The sequence below is a fragment of the Chanodichthys erythropterus genome, chromosome 1, assembly GCF_024489055.1.
Source record: "Chanodichthys erythropterus isolate Z2021 chromosome 1, ASM2448905v1, whole genome shotgun sequence".
NCBI lineage: Eukaryota > Metazoa > Chordata > Actinopteri > Cypriniformes > Xenocyprididae > Chanodichthys > Chanodichthys erythropterus.
The window spans coordinates 17,842,063-17,859,160 of NC_090221.1; the positions used below are offsets into that span (position 1 = coordinate 17,842,063).

Below are 17,098 nucleotides of genomic sequence, written 5' to 3' on the forward strand. Positions count from 1 at the left end.
GCTGACTTCTTTGCTAGAAAATACCAATGCTAGTTTGACACCACCTAATATTTTTGGAGAAACTACTTAGCTATTTGACTCAAAAACCTGACAGAGTTTTCAAAAACAAGCATTTCCCAAGTTCTCTTTTCCAATGCAGGTTTTTGAAAAGTCAATTTTGTTTTTTTGTGAGACTTTTTTATTCTCAAAAAATTAAACAGAGATCAAATTCAGTGCAACCTGTTTGTTTGTCTCCCTCTCAAGCCCATTTAAGATGCCCTATGCCTCTCCCACCCACACCACAGTATTTCCAAAGGGAACGTCAGTGATCTCACAGTTGAGTTTATCCAGCCGCCCATCCAGTATGAACAGGGAGCTTTGAGACGGGGTCATGAGATACTGTCCAAACAGCCCACTGCCAGTCATGACCCTGTTCTGGCGGTTCCAAGGCCACTGCGCCGATGACGTGGGCTGCTTTAGGCTCTTGATCATTTTGACATTACCGGTGCTGAGCTCCACAAAAAGAGCATCTGTCTGCCGGCCTGAGCTGCCGAACACGTTATACTGGTTAGCCTCAGTGAACGAGGGCATGAAGGCCAGATCGGACAGGTGCAGGTTGGTGTGAATGTCAAAGGGTTGGCCGATCTCACCCCGCACGGACACGGGCTGCAAGCGCATTAGCCCGTCACGGTCATCCACACTCACTAAATAGTGGCCATCAGGAGAGACATAAGGGGTGCCGCTCACATCCCCATTTGGACCGATGACATTGTCTGTTACGCTATCGATGATTAATTGTGGTCGTACCGCACCTGTTGAGTCCGGCCAACAGTTGACGAAGTAGTATCCGCCAAGGTGTGTGTAGGCGAGGGATTGTGGGATGCAATCATACTGCTGCAGACTAATGTTTTTCACATAGGAAGTGGTTTCCAAGTCGATCTTATGAAGAGCTGGTTCATTCTTGTGGAGGATAATACCAAACCTATGAATGAGAGAACATGTATTAGACAATATCAGAAAAGATTGTTTCTGTCATGTAAAACTACTAGTGTTCATGTCATTTCTTTGTCAGAACAAGCCATAGGCGCCGATTTATATTTCTGCCGGTGGGTGCCCAGTTTAATTCTTACAGCTACGACATTACAATATATATCGTACTACATCCATATTAGATTAAAGATAAGTCTGCACATTCATTTTCGTATTCTTTACTGGCCTTGTGGTAAAACTTTTGTTAAGAGAGTCAGAGGTTCAGCCGTGCTCTAATTATCATTGGTTCGAATCCGTCCTCGTAAAGGTTTTTTTTCCTTTCCTCATTAAGATCAAAACAGTTCATTAATGTTTTTATATCAAGAGCAGGGGCATGTTTGTGTGCATTTTGTCAGTGATTTCGCTGGAAAGAAGAGTCTAGTGGTAGATTGATGCGCATGTCTGAAGACTGTACACGAGCCACAAGAGACCATTCCTCCACTTATAATAGCGGCATCACTCAGCATTATGATTTCAAAAACAACACGTTCCAGCGCCGGATTGCTTCTTATTTAACTCAAATTAACGTCAACTGGATGTTTCGTTTGCATTATATCCGTGCAGGGAGATGACAATTTCGACCCAAATGCACATTCTTTTCATGAATGTTGTTGCGACTCCACTCTCGCTGATATCTGATGATCAGTAATGTTACTTGAAAGCCAGTGAAAGTTAGCCTACACCGTGTTATTTCATCAGTCAATCATGAAAGTTGGGTCGTTGAAAACGTCTAAATTCAGGAAAGACAACCATTTTAGGGAAAGAACATGGACAGTTTGAGTTTGAACGCGCGCACGTATCTGAGAGAGAGCAGAGCCAGAATGCACGTCAAGTTTTGTGTGATGAAATCCGCCTGCGAGTTGAGAGATTTGTGCTCGCGCATCACTTGGGTGCACTCTCGACGTTTGTCATTAAAATAACATGATAGCCTCCGAGCGCGGGATCACAGGATCGGTGCCTATGGAACAAGCTTTTGTGGCATTCAAAGCTGATAAATGCTTTTTATATTCCAATTCAGTCCCTTTTAAATGAGGTAGAAGTGGAATCTTAAAATGTAAACATTAATTTATCTGCTGTGTACGCTTAGTTTTTAAACATTGTTTAGTAACTAATGTATCTGAGTATCTAATATTCCTGGAATTACCCCATATGTTGTACAGTATGATAATATGTTTAAAGAAAATTCATTTTTATTGTCATAAAATGTTTAAATTATAAGACTGAATTATTATATTTTTCATACTGAAAATGTATGATTAAAATGCCATCTATAGACTATGTATATGCAGTTTAGTTTAAGTATATTTCGTTATATTTAATAAAACAGCTTTCATTTTATAGACCATACTTTTGTTTAAAATTCAGTCAAACGTCAATATACAGTCAAACCAAAGACACCTTGAACATTTCATACATTATACAGTTTATTTACTATAGTTTAAAAAAATGGTAATAAAATATGACAAGATCTCAGAGTTAAACTGTGTCAGAAAAAAATAATCTTAATTATGTCAGATAATTAAGCAAAACGTGGTCAGGTCAAAGTGTCTGAATAATTTTTTGTTCCAAATTTTTTATCAGTTTTACTGGTAGTCCACTGTATGAAGAATTATTGGGTATAATATGTCACAGTTTACTTTATTTTGTTATACTTACTTACATACATAAATAAACTATAGTGTCCTGCACCCACTAGTATAAATATGTCCAAAATATCAAACATGTCTGAATAAGTTTTGGTTTGACTGTATAGCCTAATAATCTTATTTAATTTCAATGTCATGCACTGTTGATGCACTAATGCATAAATATAATATTTAAATTATAATGTATACAGAATATTTGTCTGAAAACAATGTAGCGGACACAGTGTAGTGCTCTGCTCTATGACAAAATTAAAATCTGTTTTTAAAGTACACTGTAAACTCTAATGCTCAAAATACTTAATTCGTTTGAGTAGGACAAACTTAAATTAAACAAATTAGTTCAGTTAAATTAACAGTTATGAGTATTTAAAACTTTCTTTTACTTTTGAGTTCACAGCACTGACATATTTCAAGTAAACTAAACTGTTTTAGTTGCAGCAGATTTCTAATTTCCAGCATGCTTTGCATCAGACTGTCTAAATGTTGAAATATAGTGTTATTTTGTGTGTTTTTGCATAAGATTAACATAGGGAGACATAAGTTAGTGTTTAATGTTGTGTTATGTTGGGATTTACAGGGGATTCTGTTATGTTAGTTTTGTAGGGTTACCATTCTGGTGAAGAGTAGACCGTGTGGTTAGGTTGAGGATGGGCTGCAAAACTTTTAAGACCACATATACTGTATGTTGTTTGATTATATGCATGCAAGTATATATTGACAGTCTCTTTGATAATTATAATAGCATGTGTTTTTTGCTAACTAACATTTAACCAAGATTTGAATGTGATGTTTATGTAAATTAACTATATGTACTTGAGTAGGGCGAGGTTGAGAACTGTGGGAGCGAAGGAATGCCAGTGATGTGATTGTTAATGAGAGACACCTGTGCACCACACTAGCATTGCTCCACTTCCATGGCTCTCGGCCCCGCCCCACTTGTCACAAAAAAATTAAGTTCTACTAACTTAAAAAAAATAAGTTACTTAACTTAAATGTTTTGAGGTAATAAGTTTCCTCAAATGTTTTGAGTATTCTGAACTTATTGAGTTTTACAGTGTAGTTTTAAATCAGCTGGGAAAAGGATTCTACCAGAATAAATAGGCATAATTAGTCAAAATTAAAGAAGATTTTTTTTTGTTTTGTTGTAAAATATGTCTTGTCATGTCTTGAATTTTTTTGCAAATTGCAAATCAGTAAAATGTTTTTTTCCCAGTCATTCCAATTTAACACTCTCTGGGTCAGTTCAACTTGTGAACTGAAAGGAGGTCAATCCAAAAATTTAGACTTTTTCCATTTCTAAAGCTCTGTAATTAAGGATCTGTATCGATAAATAAAAGCTCCAAAGCCAAGTTAAAGTGTGCCTGGAACTGGATCTAACTCCACTGCTCACTTGAGTAATGTTGCCCCGAGGGCACTGGGCTTGCAATTAATGAAGTGCAAGTTGCTTTGGATAAGGAGTAGCTGCCACACCGTAAGTAACAAACGGAGCTTCCGAGTGAATAAACCCAGAGCACAGGTTCAAGTTTAATGAGGAAGACCCAAAAGCTTTCAGGGAGACAAAGAATTCAATGTCACATCTCTATTCATCAGTCTATGCTAAATATCCTCTGCCAGATGCCTGGTTTCATAATTTATTTCAATTAAAAAATTAATCAGACACACTTTGTCTTATCCATTGAGAAATCCAAAGAGCCCAATAATTGGCTATAAAAAAATCTCAGAAGAACAAAGAACAAATGAAGTTGGTGAGTGAAATGAAGGATCTGACAAAGCTCAATTAAATCTGCATGCTCTCCAATCAATTCTAGTGCAGACTTCAAACCCTGACATCCATCTTCTTTTATGCACTTGAGAATGTGGTCGCTGTCTATGTTTGGCCAAAAGGCCACGTCTGTCACGGACCGATGGGACAGATTATCACTGGCCATGATGAGCTCCATCAATTGGCAGCCGGTGTCCGTCCATTAGCTACAGGCCAGGCTGTTTTGGCTGAGATGATATGCTCTGGGCTTAATTTCTAAATTATGAGGTCCCGGAAGAAGGCCTGGCGACAGATCCGGCAACTACGGGGTGAGATCATGGAACATGAATGCAAAAGTGTGCATTTTGCTCAGTCAACTCTCCAAGAGAACAGTAATTATTATTTGGCTAGCAAGAAAAATTCCCTCCTCATGAATTATTTGTGCCTCTATTTGTGTTAATGTACATTTCATATTTTAGTTTTCTGTTTTTACCAGACTCTTTGTTGTATTTCAATGTGTTAAATTAAAAAAAAATAAATAAAAACTGACCCAGTTTACAAGTGATTGTCTGTACTTGAACAAGGTTTCTTTTGCTTCATACACATACGGGTGAATGTACTTTTCACTCCATGGAAAACAGAAAACACCAAAGTACATTCAAACTCATTTTGGGCACGACATATGCCCTTTTGACAAAATTGTGGCTTATGTCTGTGTGAAATGCATTGAAGTCAACATGTAATATTGCAGTATGTATTATAATTTATCTGTGCTCATGATATTAAAAAAATAAAAATAACGTGCCCTCATAATTTTTAATCAAAATAACCCTCCATCTTGCAGAGACACTTCTCTGATGATGTGTTTACTGGTGTAAGGGGTGGGACAACCAGTCACTCACATGAGATAAACCAAAAGCGAACCACAACGATCCAATCAATTCCCAAAGGACAAAATAAAGGTTTGGGGGGATGGGTGGGTGGGTAATAAAAGCCTTCTGAAGCGAAGCGATGAGTTTGTGTAAGACAAATATCCATATTTAACAAGTTATAAAGTAAAATATCTAGCTTCCGCCAGACCGCCTTCCGTATTTAACTTAGGAAGACATCATAACTGATGTTGCGTCATTTAAGCTTTTTTCGTAAGTTTAATATGGAAGGTCGGTCGGGCAGAAGCTTCTTAAATATGGATATTTTTCTTACACAAATGCATCGCTTAACTTCAGAAGGCCTTTATTAACCCCCCGGAGCTGTGTGGAGTACATTTATGATGGAAGGATGCACTTTCTTGAGCTTCATACTCATTGGTCCCATTTACTGCCATTATGAAGCTTAGATGCATCAGGGTATTTATTAATATAACTCAGATTGTGTTCATCTGAAAGAAGAAATTCATATACACCTAGGGTGGCTTGAGGGTTAGTAGAGCTTGGGGTAATTTTCATATTAAAGTGAACTAATCCTTTAAAGAAATGAATACCTTAAAACACCCAAAATTCCCAAATTATGTCATTTTGATTAAAAGTTTTTCTTTTTGTTGATGTTGTGGTTGATTTGTTTAGCAGTATTGGGCACGTTACTTTAAAAAAGTAATTAGTTATAGTTACTAGTTACTTCTCACAAATAATAACTGAGTTAGTAACTGAGTTACAACATTATAAAAGTAACTAATTACCAGGGAAAGTAACTATTGCGTTACTTAAAAAAAAATATATATATGTCAAATAACTTGGATGCCCCCAATATCAAATATAAGTCTAATATAAATAAATTATGCTTGATCCGACTCATGATCCGCTCTTGCTCACGACATGAAATGTCTCTGTACTGTACTACGTGTTGGTAGCCATTAAAGAAAACGTAGTTTCATATTTATGTTTAAATAGGCCTATGTTATGTATCTATTTGATTATGAAAAGTGTACACCATGACTAAGATGCATCATAAAATGCGCAATATATCGGGAGAAGTTTTGTTTTGTCGAAAACCTTTCTTTAAAGTGAATTTCATTTTGTAAAAATTGTATCTTAATTTTAATCAATGTTTCATCAACCAATTGCATGGATTTAATAAATAAGATTTAATAAATAAGAAACAAATATAGCAGAAATATAATAATGACATAGAGGCGCCAGCGCGATCACTGGTGTGTGAACTGGAGCGCATTTTATAAGCTAAATGAACCGAAACTCAGCAGCTGCTTGCCTCACAGACATGAGAAATATATCTATAGAAAGCTTGAAATGTCTAAAAGAAAATAATTAAAAACAAAAAGAAATAGGCTACTCTCTGATTATGCAATCCGAAAGAAATGCGCATTCTCTCTATAGGCGCGTCCACTATGCGGAGATGATGAGAGTCAGCAATGTCAACTTCATCTTTGCAGCCGACACTGATTAAGAAAACATATACGGCTAGTTTATTAATAAACAATTAAAATGTCTCCTTGCTGTTTTTGTCACATTCATAATCATTACTTTTGCCGGTTCTTTATGGCAAGCTTTATGCGTGCGCTTGAGTGCTATATAGCCTATATTACGTAAACGCTCATTATTATGGATTATTCTCTCCAGTATTTAAGAAATCAAATTAATATAAATGTGATTAGTCAAATCAAGTTAATGGCTTAAATGAACAGCTACTAGTCTACTAGAAAAAAAACGTATTTCACATATTTTCGATCCAGCATGTCACAAAGGGTTTTCTGGTTTGAGCTCACACTCCACTCGCATGCTCACACACACACACACACACACAGAGCATCGTACATTATTATCAGTTTAAAATTATATTTGTGTATAACTAACCTGTACTATTTCTTTACAACAAAATGCTTTGCAGGTCTATCGTCATACACCAATCGTCATCAGTTAGCATGCAAGTCCTGTGGCTGAGAGAGCGTACTCGGATGAAAACCGCATCAGTGAGCTCAATTATAGTAATGCAACATTTTTTTGTCAGTAACGGTAACGGCATTGTAACAGGAGAAAAAGTAATTCGTTAGATTACTCGTTACTGAAAAAAGTAACGGCATTTATTTATTCCCATCACTGGTTTTAAGTTAGTGTATGTGTATTCTGTATACTCTTTGTACTGTATGTTTACCATCTGTCCTTGAAATAAATGATAAATAAATAAATAAAAAATAAAATTGTATCACGTAATTCATTCAGTCTGGTTAGTCAGGTTACACTTGCATAAATAGAATTGGAGTTCTGTGCCTGTGAAGTTTTGATGGCAAATCCAATGTGGCAAAAACATGAATAAAACAGTGAAGATGGCTTCCACTATAGTACTAATGGGCACACTGACAAAGATGACACAAAAATAATGTATTTCAGACACAAAAATACAGTGGGGGGTGTAGTCAAACTTGGCTGTGAAAAACTACCACCTGGATATGCTTGCGTGTTACGGGGTTCGATAAAAAGCTTTTAGAATCAGCATTCAGCTTTGTTAAGCAGATGCATGTTTAATGCGACCTACGAGGAAACCTGCATCAGTCAATGATGATTAAAAACAAGTTTTCTAGTTCTAGATATAAAAAAAATTCTACTGGGACATGTGATGATGTATCCCTTAGTACACCAGAAGAGTATACTTTAGAGTCACATACATCTTTTTGAGTTGGCTTACACAGCTCTGTCTTACGGATATATCTGCAGCCATGGGAATAAAGCTGTTTTCATTACTCTATAAAGTTACTGGCCTCTACCCATACAGTCAATAGACAGGACAGCTCTGTAATTTGACAATAAAAAAAACACAACACAAAGGGGTGGTTTTGTTGCATCGTGTTTGTGTTTTCCATGGGTTTGTTTATGCACTGCGGGCAATTAATAGGAGCACTTTCCTGTCGTAAATCAATATTGTTCTCCAAATGCACCTTGGGCATCCCAAACAACCCTTCTTATGAACAAACAAAACACATTTACTCATTTATGGCTGCACCTGCATTTATACAAACACAGTATTTATTTGACCATACCCTTTAGACCTGTAAAATATGTAATTAGCATTAGCAAAGGGCTTACCGTATAATTAAAAGAAAAGACATAAATAAAGTTATGCATTTTTTACTGTTGACGCATAAACATATTTGCCCACAGGCTGGTTGCGGATAAAAGCATGACAGAAAGTCAATAAATGCTGTGAACGGGATTCCTGTAGGCTGTTATTTTCCCAGTGTGAAGGTGTGTAAATGCTGAAATAATTTGACAACCTGACTAAAATGTCACATGCAGTCTCTCCCTTGTACAAATCCCTCCTCAACAGTTCACTGCCACAGGTGATGTCAAAGCACATGAGGCATTTCAAATGAGAAACGAATGAAGTAATTATTGGATCACGGATCACCAAACATTCCTCCTTACAACAGTGTTTTGTACAAATGACATCGACGCTGTTTACCAGTCGCAGATCTGATTATGTCAGCATATTTTCAAAAATCAATATCCTCCTGAGGATTACGCGAGTAAATTCATATAAATTTACAAGGAACGTTGGGCTCTCTGGTTCATCTATTTATTATTCATGGGTATTCATGCGTAGTGTGGTCCTAACACACGTTTAGGTTTAGATAAACACTGACATATACAATATCAACAAGCAAACCACTTCTGAAACAAAAATCTTTTTGCATGTGTGACTTAAGGGACATACAAATGTTTATGAATCATTTGAGATTCATAGAATACTGGACATTTTATAATATATTTTATAATATATTTTGGTAACACTTTACAATAAGGTTCATTTGTTAAACATTAGTTAATGTATTAACTAACATGAACTAACCATGAGGAATACATTTGTTACTGTATTTACTAATCTTCGTTAATGTTAGTTAATGAAAATACAGTTGTTCATGTTAGTTCACAGTACATTAACTAATGTTAACAAGATTTTAATAATGTATTTGTGAATGTTGAAATTAACAAAGATTAATAAATGTTGTGTAAGTGCAGTTTATTATTAGTTCATGTTAACTAATGAACCTTATTGTAAAGTGTTACCTATATATATATATATATATATATATATATATATATATATATATATATATATATATATATATATATATATATATATATATATATATATATATATATATATATATATATAGAGCACAAAGGTTTTCGACATTGAAAACAATAAGTAATATTTCTTGAGCACCAAATCAGAATTTTGGAATCATTTCTGAAGTATCATGTGACACTTAAGACTAAAGCAATGATGTTGAAATTCAGCTTTGCCATCACATGAATAAATTACATTTTAATATATATTCAAATATATATCACAAGATTTCCTTTTTACTGAATTTTTGATCAAATTAATGCAGCCTTGGTGTGCTAATATATTTACGTAAAATGTATTATGTTCAGTGTGATTTTATTGATAAATACATGAATTAAACATCAAAAATGGTGTTTCTCATATTTCATACTGTTAAGCTTTGATTCAAATTAAAGAGCACTAAAGAACTTTTATTAGTAAAGAAACTCACCGTTAAAGGGATAGTTCACCCAAAAATGAAAATTCTGTCATTTATTACTCACCCTCATGTCGTTCCACACCCGTAAGACCTTCGTTCATCTTCGGAACACAAATTAAGATATTTTTGATAAAATCCGATGGCTCAGTGAGGCCTCCATTGACAGCAAACCAATTAACACTTTCAAACTCCCAGAAAGCTAAAAAAGATATATTTAAAACAGTTCATGTGACTACAGTGGTTTAACCTTAATGTTATGAAGTGACGAGAATACCTTTTGTGCACCAAAAAAACCCAAAATAATGACTTTATTCAACAATATCTAGTGATGGGCGATTTCAAAACACCGCTTCCTGAAGCTTCGAAGCTTTATGAATCTTTTGTTTCGAATCAGTGGTTCGGAGCGTGAATCAAACTGCCAAAGTAACGTGAACCATTGAAATTTATTGAAAGTCATTGAAACACTTGACTTAACGAAGCCTTGTTTACTAAAATCACATGACTTTCATGCTCCGAACCACTGATTCGAAACAAAAGATTTGTTAAGCTTTAAAGCTTCATGAAGCAGTGTTTTGAAATCACCCATCACTAGATAATGTTGAATAAAGTTATTTCGTTTTTTTGGCACACAAAAAGTATTTTTGTGCTTCATAACATTATGGTTGAACCACTTTAGTAACATGAACTGTTTTAAATATGTCTTTAGTAGCTTTCTGGGCATCTGAAAGTGTTATTTATCTTGCTGTCAATGGAGGCCTCACTGAGCCATCGGATTTTATCAAAAATATCTTAATTTGTGTTCCGAAAAAGAACGAAGGTCTTACGGGTGTGGAACGACATGAGGGTGAGTAATTAATGGCAGAATTTTCATTTTTGGGTGAACTAACCCTTTAAAAGATATTTTTAGATAAAGTATCACCATTTACTGAATAAATGCGAGTATGGAATTCTTTATTGAGCTTAAGGTGCTGGAAAACCAGATTCAAGGGATTTGTAAACCTTTGTAGCTCTCTAAAGTGTGTAAAAAGGATTTAGATGTTTTAAATGCCGTCAATAATTGTGTACACTTTACATACAAATACCTATGTGATCACCATGTCTGTTATTTTACATTATCATCCTCTCAGTCTTTAACTTATTCCCTTTAGATGATGTAATTTGTGAAACATGTTACAAAACAGCATTTACAAAGAAGCACAACTTCACTATTCAAAAGCTAATGCCATATGCTAAATCCAAAGTCTTGCCAGACGAAGATCAGAGGGCTACAATACTTTACACTGGTGTTAACCTCCATTTCAGTAAAGACCGCTGATTTTGCACTCCGTTGACGCGGAGCATTGAAACACATTACTGCATCAGAGAGCAGACAGAACCACTAAATGTCACCAGCCTATTGGGGCACAGTGCCAAAAAAAGAATACATACCCTCAACTGACCATCCTGCAGTTCATTCAAGAAAAACAAGACTGACACACACTGAACTGCAGTGACAGGAACTGAATTGTAGTGCGGCATGTATCTACTAGCACAATACTACTGCTAGTAAACATCAGGGTGAAATCAAACCATTGGTTTCAGTCACTCCACTGAGAGGACAGTGTGTATTATGCGTGTGTGGTATGCGTGTAAGCCGTATTATCTTAGGCAGCGAAAGGATTGAAAATTAAACTGGTCTTTGTGCATTACGCCGTATCCTCAGGATGAACTCTCTTTTATGGGACTAGGATCTTGTCTTTTAACAAAAGCTGGTTAATAGATGTTGTGATGAACTGCTACAGCACATGGTCATTCCCCAACACCTTCAAACAGCAGAAAACACTAAGAGATGCAGACAATTTCAGCTACAAAACAACATTTGAAAGCACTCTGCATTGATGAGTAAACAGTATAAATGTTCTTAGCGTTCGCTGATCATGAGATTCGTGCTGCAGACGAACAAATTGTATTCTGAATGTTATGCTGATTTTTCCTTATTAAAATGTGAATATGCTTTCATTTGATTAGACTGCAAAGAAACTGTCAATCATAATTCCTCTGTGGGAAATAGTAGTGAGCAGCCTATGTAGGCAGTATTTTAAGGCATTTGGTGAGCTGGAGACAAAAAGGCTATTAAAATCAGTTGGGAATCAAATCTGCTGCAGTAACACTTCTGAAAGCAAAAATCTTGCTAATTTTCTCTGAAGGGGAATTATTTTTGAACAATAGCTTATAAAACGTTGAAGACAGACTTATTCTATGCTACAAGGTTGTTAAGGCCCGTTCCCCACCAAGGACAATATCTTTAACAATAACGATAAAGATATTGGTCTACTTCTAAAATTCATTCTACATTTAAAAGAATAGCAGTGTCAACACCACAACTATAATGATAATGAGACAGAGGAACAATATAATTGGAATCACTTTCAGAATGATTTTTTTTTCCCCAGCCAATGAACGATAAAACATTGAACCATCAGAATCCACCTGAGGTTTAAAGAGCTTGTGCTCTTTAAAGCAGCAAACAACGTAACTCCGAAGAATGTTATTGTTCGTGGTGAGGATGATAATATATTAATCGTTCTTGTTTGAACGGGCCTCTGAATGATGGTATATGCTTTCAGTCGTTTTAAATAATCATGTTTAACAGTAGAATTCCTGGTGAAAAAACAGTATATGTATAGAAAGGGGTTGGACAATGAAACTGAAACACTGGCCAATATAGTGTTGGAAGTTTCACGCTTATTTATGCACAGCGTGGTGGCCAATATTCACTCATTTTACATTCCATCAGGGTGTTAAGTTTGAATTAGAGCAACAGCACAACTGTACATAAAATATTGCAATCCGCACCACTTAATGAGAGACATATCAGAGTTCAAAAGTGGACAAATTGGTGGTGTGCATCTCGCTGACTCATCTGTGACCAGGACAGCAAGTCTTTGTGGTAAATCGAGACTAAAGCTATGATATCTCGGATAATGTCGGCATAGCACCACATAGGACGAACCACATCCATCAGGAGTAACTGTCGATGCAAGAAGAAGCTGTCTGAAAGGGATGTTCAGGTAGTAACACGGATTGTATCCAAAAAACATAAAACCACAGCTGCAAACAACCCAGACTGAAGCTGCCCAGAGTGAATGGGGGTGGATCATGATGGTTTGGGCTGCGATATCATGGCATTCCCTACTGTGTTTGATGGGTACGTCACTGCCAATGAATACTGAACCATTTTGGAGGACCATGAGCACCTAATGGTTCATACATCGTACCCTGAAGGGGGTGACGTGTATTAGCATGACAATTCACCAATCCACACAGCAAGACTTGTGACAGAATGATTTGATGAATATGAAAGTGAAGTTGAAAATTTATCATGGACTGCACAGTCACCAGATCTAAATATTTTTGAGCCACTTTGGGGTATTGTGGAGGAGAAATTCAGAAAACGTTTTCCTCCACCAATATCACATAGTGTCCTGTCCACTGTTCTGGAAGAGGAAAGGTTAAAAATTCCTCTGGCCAGACTGTCCAGGACTTGTATCTGTCATTCCCAACACGAATTGATGCTGTATTGGACGCAAAAGGATGCCCTACACCATACAAATAAATTATTCTGGTCTAAAACCAGGTTTCATTGTCCACCCCACACACTTTCTCTGTCAAATCAAAGTTTGGAATGTTGTGATTCATCTTGTAATTGGTTGTAACTTATAACTCTCTCTTTCTCTCTCTCTCTCTCTCTCTCTCTCTCTCTCTCTCTCTCTCTCTTTAATAAAAATCCCAATAGAAAAAAAAAAAAATGGGAAAAACACTTCTGGAACTACTTCTGGGGGCAGTTGTGGCCTAATGGATAGAGAGTCAGACTTGTAACTCAAAGGTCATGGGTTCGAGTCTTAGGTCCGGCAGGGATTGTCGGTGAGGGGAGTGAATTTTCCCACCTTCAATACCACGACCGAGGTGAGACCCTTGAGCAAGGCAGAGTTAAATGCAGAGCACACATTTGGAGTATGGGTCACCATACTTGGCCACATGTCACTTCACTTCACTTTTCTGGAACCAAGGCCACTAAAAAAGTGGGCTGGAACTGTTACACTCTCTAGAGTGTTCTAATCACTTTTGAGGTTTCATTTCAGTTAGGATTCTGTGTATGTACGCAGCAGACAGCATTTACGACTGTCACTGTATGTAATTTTTATGAGAACATTTTACATTGTTTGCTACTGTGTTCTTGTCATTAGCAGAGTGCCCTGCTCTCTCGACAAAGAGAACAAGTAAATCTCTCTAGAGTTTGGAATTGAGTCATTATTTTTTTATATTAGCACGACATGATAGCCTAAGTAAACATCCATCTGCCAACAGGGGACAGTAAGAGGATCAGGGCATGCTTAGTAATCTTCAACTTCAGATTTTAATCAATTCAAATGAGATTTCCATATCCACGCAGCATCTCCTAGTCTGTTTATTCAGGGTTTAAACTCACATTTCCCCCTCGACCACCTCTAAATTTACTTACCCATGTGAGAGTGACTATGAATGCACAAAATGGTTTATTAAGATCTAAATGTCAGTCCCTGAATGCAATTTACACACTATCCAGAGCAAGAGCTGTTTTCTCTGGAGTTATAATCACAATCAGTACGTGTTCATACATTGCTCATATATATATTTGATGAAGGTCTCGCTCTCTTTTACCTCATGTGATTGATGGTGAGGCTGATGGGAGGAATGAAGAAATCCTCCACCCTGTCGAAGCGATGGCCAACTGGTTGGGTGTGAATGGTGTGATGGGACGTGCTCCCACTGGCCTGGCTGATCACCTGATGCATGGAAGAGTCACACATTCAATAGGAACATAAGTGATACAATTTTATTAGGGTTTTCATGCGCACTAACACACACCAGAATTCTCCTTGTCTTGAGGAGCTCAAAGCATTCTGTCTGTGATTAAGCAAAGCTATGCATTATGAGGGAAAGGCTGTGTTTATTATGAGATATGGAACCCCACTGAGACCCCTTGCTATGCTGGTTCAATTTTACATTACTTGTGAATGCTCCACAAATGTAAAACTAAAATCATCAAAACATACTCAGCAGGGCCGACTAATATACTTGAATAATCAGATGAGAGAATAAGTTAGGCAGAATGTCCCAGTTCTCTTGTTTGAGAGCAGCTTTCAAACACAGCCATCAAGTGATGATTAACACTCAGAGATGATCCTAGAGTGATTTGCTTTACCTGGAGGGTTGGAAAGTTTTTCTCCAGATCTCCCCAGCTCAGGATCCACACTTGGTCATGAGACTTGTCATAGTGCAGCTTCACTGGAACCCGGTCTGTGCTCACAGTCTGTTGACAACAACAGATCGACTGTTTCCATTTGCTCACCAAAATCAGATACTGCAGTTACATTTAAAGAATATTATTGATCTGACTGTACAGATGCTGTTGTATGAGACTGAACAGAGCTGGACGATGATATCACTGTTTTCTGCAGAACTGCTTGAAATTATGAAATGAACTCATTTAATAATTGATGATCTTTACAACTGAACAGAATCAACAACAGTTGAAATGCATAATTTTCATGTTATCACTGTAAAGCTGCTTTGAAATAATCTGTACTGTACTGTATAAAGCGCTACATAAATAAAGGTGACCTGACTTAAAATGTAATTTAGTTAGCAGGGTCTGGAAAATCTCATGTTAAATTCATAAGATGAAATCTGAATTGAATTAGCCACATAGGAGGTTAAACTGGAATGACAGGAAGATAAATTTACTAAATGCAATTCAAAGAACTTAAACACAGTCACACAACAGGGGAATTTTATTAGTATAACACAACAACAAAAATAAGCAAAAACAGAATAGTTGTTCCATTTAAGGTTTTCTTTTTGTAAATTGCCTTCATGATCCATTAAAAAAACAAAGTTCATTTAAATTATATAATTAAATTATATAGAATTTATTAATTAACTTGTACACACTACCGTTGAAAAGTGTGGGGTCGGCAATTTATTTATTTATTTATAAATTAAAGGTACAATATTTAATAATTTTGTCTGCTAGAGGTCGCTAGAAGCCTATTTAAAACAAAGGCGTAGCTTGATGACGGCATGTTTTAGAGCGAAATCTTGGGACGTGTGGTCTCCATCTCAACGGACGGTGCAAAAGAATAAATGATTGGAGTCGGGAAGAACTGATGGATGCAATTATTAACGTTACTGTAGTATGAAGCAGAGCAGGAGCTGAACGAGGCTGCTCGAGCGATTGCGCAACACACGAGCAGCAGAGCTTTTATTATGCCACAGTCGTCGGCGCCGCTTCCGCTTTTCCGGTCACGAGTATAAGGTACCGCATTTGAGAGTGTTGAAAATTATGTTATTACGTTACTCTGTGCGTTCGCGCGGCGGCTGCTGTGAGACACTGTTACACACTGCAGTAAGATAGATCGATTTTAGAATATCATATTAAATGCTCGATGGCTTGTGTTGATAAATGGCATACAATTACTTTTAAAACGTATTGTATGTTGGAGAAAATTATGTATTACTGTTACTAAAAATAAAGCTGCATCTGATTATGCCATGTTAGCTACTTGACAAAATAGTGTTTTTCTTTGAGGCATGGTAAAGTATGGTACTCAAAAAAAAATCAAGAAAATTGATTTAAACAATAAGACTAAATGTGTTGAGCTATATAACAATTCGTTTCCTGTCTATAAATATATCAAAACAGTTGTTCCCTTGCTTATTAAAACGTTTAATATTTAAAAGTCTTAGGTGTTTCCATGGTTTCTACAAAATAAAACCGGAAACAGAGGGCAACGCGGTTATGACGCAATTGACAAGCGACTCCTCAAACATCCCGGAGCCTTGGTTAAAATTGCAATTTACAAATAGTTGGAAACATTTGGAATATTGTAAGTACTCAAGTGAACAAAATATATAACACTGGCCTAGTGGTTATTACATATTGCACCTTTAATACTTTTATTTAGCAAGGATGCATTAAACTGATCAAAAGTAACAGTAAAGACTTCTACACTTCTGCAAAAATAAATCTGTTTCAAATAAATGCTGTTCTTTTGGACTTTCTATCCATCAAAAAATCCTGAAAAAAATGTTTTCCATCAAAAATATTAATATCAATATTTTACTTCTTTCAAAAACATAAAAAAAAAATATATATATTCCTATTTATGTAGTTGTATTTATATT

General features: G+C 36.3%; 1 protein-coding gene across 1 annotated transcript in view; it reads right to left on the minus strand.

Moving 5' to 3' along the window:
• Positions 1-258: 258 nt before the first annotated feature.
• fstl5 (follistatin-like 5) overlaps positions 259-17,098 on the minus strand; it is a 156,289-nt gene continuing 139,449 nt past the window's right edge. The window contains exons 16-18 of the mRNA XM_067401694.1: positions 15,117-15,224; positions 14,573-14,697; positions 259-961 (exon numbers count right to left, since the gene is read on the minus strand). Coding sequence (XP_067257795.1) covers positions 259-961; positions 14,573-14,697; positions 15,117-15,224 — 936 coding nt within the window. The remainder of the gene's footprint in view (positions 962-14,572; positions 14,698-15,116; positions 15,225-17,098) is intronic.